Source organism: Neopsephotus bourkii, unplaced genomic scaffold, assembly GCF_033783945.1.
Source record: "Neopsephotus bourkii isolate Nb327-2 ecotype Australia unplaced genomic scaffold, CSIRO-AGI_Nbou_v1 NB_463, whole genome shotgun sequence".
Classification (NCBI taxonomy): domain Eukaryota; kingdom Metazoa; phylum Chordata; class Aves; order Psittaciformes; family Psittacidae; genus Neopsephotus; species Neopsephotus bourkii.
In genome coordinates, this window is record NW_026900965.1 from 2,328,130 (window position 1) to 2,336,211 (window position 8,082).

Consider the following 8,082-nt stretch of genomic DNA (forward strand, 5'->3'; position numbering starts at 1 on the left):
ACCCTCCATCACCCCCTTCACCTCTGCCACACCTCTGCCACCTCTCCATCAACTCCATCACCCCTTCATCATACTTCCATCACACCTTCATCACCTCTGCCGCACCCCCATCACTCCTCTGTCACCTCCATCACCTCCATCACCTCTCCATCATACTTCCACCACACTTCCATAGCCTCTGCCGCACCTCCATCACCTGTCACCTCGGTCACCTCCATCACCCCTCTGTCACCTCCATCACCTCAATCACCTCCATCACCCCCTGTCGCCTCCACACCACTCCATCATACTTCCATCACCCCTCCACCACCTCTGTCACATACCTCCATCACTCCTCCTTCATACCTCCACCACCTCCATCACCCCTCCATCCCCTTTCCCAGACTCCCCACCCAAGGTAGGTGCATTCACCTCCTGCTTTCTTCTCAGCTCCACTACCCCCAGCTTCCCCCCCCCGCCCCCTGGAATCCTGAGCCTGTTTTGTTCATTACTGGGAGGAAGGAGAAGGCAGGGTGTGGGATCCCTTCCTGAGCTGCTGTGCACGGAGGCTATTAGAACACACAGTCATTGGGAGCACAGTCGGTAGCAACAGTATGAAGGTGAGGCAGGTTAGGGTGGGAGGAAGGATCCTCTTCTCCAGAGCAGCCTTTCCAGGGCACAGCCACCACATCCAAACTACCCCTGTGGTTGTCCATCCCATCCAGGTGACGGATGGAGTCAAGTAGTCACCTTTCTGCTCTTACTTTGATAGCTGCCTGGATGAGGCAAGAGCAGCTCCCACCACAGAGCATCCCAGGGCAGGGATCTGGGGTGGGACACGCTTTTCAGCACATGTTTGCCAAGATTCCTTATATGAGACCCCAGATCCAAGCATTTGTGCCTCAAGGAAACGTACCTGTGGGGCAAGAGCTTCCTACCCCAGCAAGCTGGAAACCCTGGAGGGATGCCCTTCAGGTGTGCCCAGACCCCAGTTTTCCATCTATTCCTTTATTAATTACATGGCATTTTAATGTTTATCACCTTCTTTTAAGGGATGCTATGCAAAGCCTTCAGAAACAACCATGCTCTGAGCTGGGGAAGCACAGAGCAGGCGATGGTCCGAAGCATCCCTCTGTGGATCCCCTGCCTGAGGGTCCTGAAGTGCTGTTTGCAAGCTCCTGCTTCATTTATTTGGAGGAATAAAAGGGCCATGCTTGATTTTGGGTGAAATCCTGAACCAGTCAGAGCTCAGCATCAGCTCTCTGTTGAGGTTTTAGCTTCTCTATACACACAGGGAGAGGACCAGAGCCAGCTCCCATGAGGACTAAACACTCCCCTAATACCACTGGTGTCACAGCCCTGATGGTAAAGGAATATCCAGCTCATGGCCCTGCAGGAAAACCCTGATCCAACACATCCAAGTCAGCTTGGAGAGATCATCTTGGGCTTTTCCTCAATCTTTTCCCAGAGGAGTAAGACCAGAAAGAACCAAACAAGAAACTTCCAGCACTTCAGTGTAAGTATTTATTGGGTTAGAATCACAGCAGTTTATATCCCAGTGTACGGATGTGTTCCACACAGGTAGGAAGCAGCAGGAATCTGTGCTCAATTTGCCATGGGAATTCAGCCCTCAAACCTTTACTAGGCTGAATATGGGAATCTATTGCTTGCTAAAGGACCCCCAAACTATTAGTTGATTAAAAGCAGCAAATACATCATGTGGAAGCCAGAATGTGCCTCTTATTGCTTCTTGTCCCTTATTCTCAGACCTTGGATATTCTCCAGGAGGCTTCCTGGGAGGAACTTAGCCAACATCTCAGTGTGTGAACAGCACTGCTTATGGATATACATTCATCCTCCTCGCAGGCTGTCTCCGAGGATGGGTAAAACACTTGGGGGTTCATTTAATGCATTTACACTGAGGGCAGGTGAGTGCTGGTGCAGGTCTGGCCCCTGCATCACCTCAAGAGCCCTTCAGAGGCAGCTGGAGCCGCAGGAAGAGCCTGTTCCCATCGGCAGAATGAGCCAAAGGCTTCACAAACAGCTCTGCCAGAGCTTGAGAGGCTTCCCGCTGTGGGAAAAGCCAGGTTTCCCAGGGAGGATCCCACAGCTTGATTCCTATTCGGTTGATGAAGGGGGTGTTGCAGGAGGCAGGGTGAGGACATCCCTACCGCTACCCCACACTGCTCCTCCCAGCCCAAAGCATCCTCTTCCTCCCTCCCTCCCTCCCCACCCCAGGGCTGTGATCCCAATGGATCTCCCCATGGCGAGCTTTTGTGCAGGCAACAGCAATGGAACCTGCTGGGGGGGGGCATGGGGAGCCTTACAAAACCAGCTTTATCCCACCCCACCGGCATGTACATGAGATGAACAAGCCCCCAGTGAAGCAACGCAGTGAGGAGCTGTGCTGGCTTCTAGAGAGCATTAGCAAAAGCAGGCTGAGCATGCAGCTCCCAGGGCCGGCTCATGGAGAGCTCTTCATGGGGAAGCGCTGCTTGATCTGGAAGCAGCTGCACTTCTTGTACTTCATTGTCAGCCCGTACTGCGGGGTGATGTCCACCTCTGCGCCGGGCTGCAGGCTGAACTCCAGCTGCTGCAGCAGCGTGGCCAGGAAGAGGAACACTTCCCAGCGGCCGATGGTCTCCCCGAGGCAGCGCCGCTTGCCCAGGCCGAAAGTCATCACTTTGTCACCCTCCGTCCTGTTGATCTCCGTCCCCGCGGCGTTGAGGAACCGCTCGGGCTTGAAGGCGGAGGGCTCCTTCCAAAGCTTCCTGCGGCAGAAAGGAGACCCAGCTCAGGGAGCTGGATTCACCCGGAGGGACGCACGGCTTGGCCACCCAAACCCCCTTTGGCAACCTCTGTCCCTGGTCTGAAATGCCAACGAGATGACAGAGCCCATCAGCTCAGGCTATTGAAACCTCTATTCCAAACTCAGCCTGTGTTTGCCAATGCAGATCCCGGAGGTGGATTTAATTCAGCGTGCAATAGCTAGCCATCCTGCAGCCTCAGCCAAAAGGGGAGCGTGGAAATCGGCCAGCAGCTCTTACAAAAAGCAAGGATGGAGACCTGAGAGTTTTCCCACCTTGAAGCCTTCCCAACCCATCCCAGCCCGGCTCCTGGGAGGTGCTAGGTGGGATTTTCCAGTTCTTAGCTGAGGCTTTCTGCTTGGACACAGGGAATCCTCGCTATCCCCAAAGACAGCGTTCCCATTGCAGTGCTCAGGAGGGATACTGTGATGTTTCTGCTGCTGGGATACTTGGGTACAAGCTTCTGACGCAGGAACTACCTTTTGTGTCAAGCCTTGCTCCCCTGCCCAGGAGGGTCTCTACTGGAGAGCAGTGGAAGGGTAGCATGGGCTTTGCTGTCCAGACCCCTTCCACCCACCCAAGCTGATTACCAGCACTAACGACAGGAGCTGATGGAGTTTAACGGGAGTCACGTCAGGACATGTTTCTCCCTGGAAGAGGGAACCGGGACGTTCCCACTGAGCACATCCAAAGCCATCACCCCGGATCACAAGGGCTGCTTGGCAGGAGGATCTACTGATTCCTGATTATTCAGCAGCCCAAGCTGCCAGCCCTTGCACGTACATGGGATGTCCGGTGCACTGAGGACATCACCATGTGATGGGGAGCTGCTGAGCCAGTGACCAAGTCACCCCACAGCAGCTCCATGCCCAGGAGTTTTTGACCCGATCTGCCTTTTCCTGCCTTGGAATACTCACTCGTCGTGATTCACTTGCCACTGGTTGACAAACACACAGGTATCCTTGGGGATGTAGTAGCCGTTCAACGCTGTTGCTCTTGTTGTACTGAAAGAGATACAGGGCAGAGGGGAAAGAGAAGGTAAGAGGAGACCTGCAGCTTCGAGGTGAAACAAAGCTCGGCAGGTTCAAGGGTTTCATTTTCAATGCCCTGTTTGTACTCTTACAACTGATGAGGAAATACCCCACGTTGCATTTGGGAGACTAAATAGGCTTTTTCCTGAGCAGAAAGATGCCAGTTTCGGGAAGCTGGATGAGTTCTGATGGGGTTTCTCCCAGTGGGGAGGCTGGGGGAAATACAAACCCAGGGGTGTTTGACATCCCTCCAAAGGGCTTTGTGGTGGATGCAGCCCCAGGCACTGGCACTACCAGGTGTGAAAGCCATGGAGAGCTTTGACAGGACTCATCCAATGTGTGCACTGGAACATTTCCTCACAGCAGGGATGGATTCCCAGGCAATTACCTGCCTCAAGAGCACCCCCCAGAAAACCGCTCCACAGAAAACCCCAAATAGGATGCCAGGCACTGCAGCCCTCACCTGTGCGGGATGGTGAAGGGCACGAAGGAGGAGTGCCTGAACATCTCCAGGATGAAGGCTTCTGTGTAGGGCAGCGCGCCCCGGTCCGACAGCCTCGGTCTGCGCTCCCGGCCGATGGCCTGGTCTGCGGGAGGTTGAGAGAAGGGAGCAGGTTGGGATCAACCTTGGGCAGGGAGGTTTTGGCTCCAGGGGAAGCAGGGTCCTGGACTCACCCAGCTCTTCCTGGATCCTCTTCTGGATATTGGGGTACAAGGCGACATACATGAGGCTCCAGGATAAAGCAGTTGTCACAGTGTCAAAGCCTGGATGGACATGGAGAAGGCATTGAGCTACCAAAAGAGGGCAGGCAGTGGGTATTTACAGATCCCAGTGCTCCAGATGTTTGCCTCGGAGCAGGTTCCCCAGCAGCCTCTGCTCTGGTCACTGTTCAAGGGGCACCTGAGAGCCCAGGAACAGCTCCAAACACCCAAGCATGGCCAAGGTCTCACCCCAAGAGCTCCAGCTCCTACACTCAGCATCCCAACAGCAAGGCTTTACCCTCCGAGTTGTTCTCACCTGCCCCAAAGAGGTCATAGACGATGCCAATGATCTTCTTGTTGGAGAGCGGGACAGGGGCATCCCCCCCTGCACTCTTCTCCTGGCAGTGCTCAATCAGTGAGTCCGTGATGTCCCGAATGTGATCCTGGGGGAGAGAAGCTGAGTCAGGGATACCATGGACACCAAGGGCTGGGGAAACCTCTCCCAGCAAGGGCCAGACCCTGGGGGATTAACTCAGACTGGAGAGCCCCAAAGACCTCTGACACTTGTAGGCACCTCTACCTGCATCCAGGAGCATCCGAGCTCTTACCTTATCAAAGCTGGTGTAATGCTCCTGGACAATCTTACGCACAAAGGAGTCAAAACGCCTGTTGATGTCCTTGAAGAGCTTCATGGAGCGGCTGGGAAGATACTGGAGCAGGGGGATGAAGTCTGCAGGGTTGCCAGAAGCAGCCACATCTCCAAACTCATTGTTGAGGTTCACTATATTGAGCAGCTCCTGGTCGTTGTGGTCGTGCCGCTTGCCAAAGCACATGGCGCAGATGACGTTGGCCACGGACACCACCAGGTACCAGTAGGGGTCGAAGCTCTTCTCCTCCTCCATGAGCTGCAGGAACTTGGTGACCAGGTACTCGGCCTCCTTGGAGACGTGCTCCTCCAGGAGGCAGCAGGATGAGGCCGTGGGGCTGGGGGTGATGGAGAAGGTCTTGAGGGCGTTCTGGGCCAGCTTCCTGCGGGCTTTCCACACCTCCCCGGTGTCGGGGCTGAAGGTCAGGCTCTGCCCATCCGCAACGTAGCGGAAGCTGTGGAGGTCGGGGCGGCCCAAGAAGTCTTCTGCTTGCTTCACCAGGGCTTGCTTGATGGTGTCCAGCCCGCTCAGCACCAGCACGGGCCGGGTGCCGATCCTCACCTCCATCACGTCCCCATAGCGCCGGCTCAGCCGGGTCAGCGCCAAGTGCGGGTCCTTCCTCAGCTCCAGCACGTTGCCGAGGATGGGGAAGCCCCTGGGACCGGGGGGGCTCTTCAGCCCCTTGGGCACGCGCTGCCAGAGGGACTGGATGAGCAGGAACACCAGGCAGAACACGGCACCAGCCAGGAGGAGCTCGGTGGCTGAGATAACGCCTTGGCTTCCCACCAGAGACATCGCTGCCAGCGTGCAGGAACCTTGATAATGAACCAAAGAGGCATTAGGAAGACTATGGAGCACCTCCAGTCTGAGGCACCTGTGCAGCACTTAGCTCTGGCTTAGCTTCTGATCCAGAGCTGCATCAGTTTTGTGCACTTTAGGAAGCTGCTTGCACTTAGAAGCCATATTTTGCTAGGTAGGAGTGGAAGGAATGGGTCCCACAGCTTTTTCTCTGTGTGCAGGGAAGGAAAGGTGCTCTCTCAACTACAGCACCTCCTTTCTACTGCAGAGCCTGCTCCAGAGTGCTTGAGTGCGTTCCTGTGCTTGAGTGTGGGAAAGCTGAATCCTCCCGGTTGCTCATTCCAAGCCTCTGCTATCACCAAAACACAGCATTGCCATGAACCTCCCTCAGATGTGGATGGCCATGAAAGCCAGCCATGGCTGCAGAGTGGGGCTGGAGGCTGTGTGCACCCAGCTCCCTGCTCCATCACAAATCCCTCAGGAAATGCCGGGCCAGGGGTAGGAAGAGGTTGGAACTGAAATCCGCCCTCCCCTTGGGTTGGGCAGGCTGGTACAGACCCTAAGGGACACCAAGGTCCCACGGGGTGAGGAAGGTGGGGGCTGCTGGGACCCCAACGCATGGATGCAGATCATGGCTGCCCCATGGTGAGAGGGGCTTTGGGGCAAGGATTACCCTCAGAACCCCCAAGGAAGCACCCTCCAGCAGCTGCAGGAAGGATGCCACAGGAGATCTGGGGAGCCAGAGTTGGGGGACACCCAAAGCAGAGCACCCCCAGCTGCCCATCCCTCGGGGGTGCCCTGGAAGGGCCCCCCGCACCCGTCCATCCCGGGGGTACTCACCTGTGGAGCGCTTTGGGGCCCGATCCTCCCGGCAGGTACCCCCCAACTCCTCTTCGCTCCTGCTTTATATGCATCTCTGCTCACCCTGATTGGCCCGGACACCTCCCGTCACATGACCGAAGCCTAATCAAAGCTGACGTGTGTCCCAACTCCCAAACACCTAACCCGGACCCGACCCCCCCCCCCCCCCGGCGGAGATCCCGCACCCCCCCGCACCCGCTCTCACACGGGTTGGGGTGCGGGAGCCCCGTTCCCTGCCTGTCCCCGTGGGGAGGCTGCGGGGCGGCGGGAGGAGGAAGGGGGGGTCCCGTCGGGGCAGGGGGGGGTGCCGGTGCCGCCCGTGGGTTCCAGACCGGGGCGGGCATCGCGTGCGAAGCGGGCGGGATGTTTGGGCAACCCGCGCCGCCCCGGTCACTCCAGTCACGCTACCGGCAGGATCTTAAAGGCGCCGGTCCCGAGCCCCGGTTCCCCTCTCCCTCAACCCCGGGCTGCGCCCCGGCTCCACCGAGCCCCTCTTTCCCCCTCCCCGCAGCCCCGGCTCCGTTCCCCCTCCTCGCCGCCGGTGCCCGCAGCCCCGGGATGTCTCCGGCGTCCGGAGCTGGGAGCGTGGGAAAGCACCGCCGGTGTCCGCAGTGCGGGGCAGGAGCAGGGCATCCCCCCCCCCGGTGCCATCCCAAAGGAGCCCCGGGAACACGCACGGATGAGCGCGGACCACGCTCGCCCCCCCCTCCCCGCAGTGCTTTAGCGGTCCTCCCCGTCGGCGGGGGCTGCCGGTGGCTCCGACGGTGCTCCCCGTGGGAGCAGAGGGGGAAGAACCCGGGCTACGGGGCACCACCGGGTCCCCCCGCCGGTGCGGGGCCGCTCTGTTGGCCCGGTGCTGTAGGGCAAGGGGGGCGGTGGGGCAGCCCCGGGGGTCACGGCCCTCGCTGCCCCGGCCCAGTTAAAGATTGTCCAAGTTCGCGTGCGAAGCGGCCGTGCCCTCCGTCACCTCCTGTCCCCTGGGCACAGGGCAGCCGCGATGGGGCAGGCGGATCACGTCGGGGGGATGCTCGGGGACCACAGCGGGTCTCAGGTAGGGCTTGCACCTCCAGTCCCGCCCCCATCCCCAATCCCTATTGGGCGACTGGTCAAGACCTGTCCTTCAAGGAGGGCAAGCGGGACCAGACGTAGCCCGAATCTCATCCCTTCCACCCTCAACCCCCCCTATCCCCAGCCCAGCCACAGCGGGATGGGACAGGGGCCGTGGGGTCCCGCCCCGCGGGGGTGGGGGGGGGGGGG

At 58.4% G+C, this 8,082-nt stretch overlaps 1 protein-coding gene across 1 annotated transcript; it reads right to left on the minus strand.

Annotated features, from left to right (window-relative positions):
* Positions 1-2,443: 2,443 nt before the first annotated feature.
* Positions 2,444-7,188, minus strand: LOC133210521 (cytochrome P450 1A4-like). The gene is made up of 7 exons (XM_061349988.1): positions 6,805-7,188; positions 5,128-5,981; positions 4,836-4,962; positions 4,493-4,582; positions 4,281-4,404; positions 3,704-3,790; positions 2,444-2,750 (listed from the first exon to the last, which is right to left on the minus strand). The coding sequence occupies exons 2-7, from the start codon at positions 5,959-5,961 to the stop codon at positions 2,444-2,446; spliced, it is 1,569 nt and encodes a 522-aa protein (XP_061205972.1). The 5' UTR covers positions 5,962-5,981; positions 6,805-7,188.
* Positions 7,189-8,082: the final 894 nt, after the last annotated feature.

Coding starts and splice junctions, on each gene's coding strand:
- LOC133210521 (XM_061349988.1), bottom strand. CDS start 5,961: ATGTCTCTGGTGGGAAGCCAAGGCGTTATCTCAGCCACCGAGCTCCTC. Junction 4,583..4,835: donor CTATGACCTCTTTGGGGCAG/GTGAGAACAACT, acceptor ATGTCCATCCAG/GCTTTGACACTGTGACAACT. Junction 3,791..4,280: donor CCCTTCACCATCCCGCACAG/GTGAGGGCTGCA, acceptor TATCTCTTTCAG/TACAACAAGAGCAACAGCGT.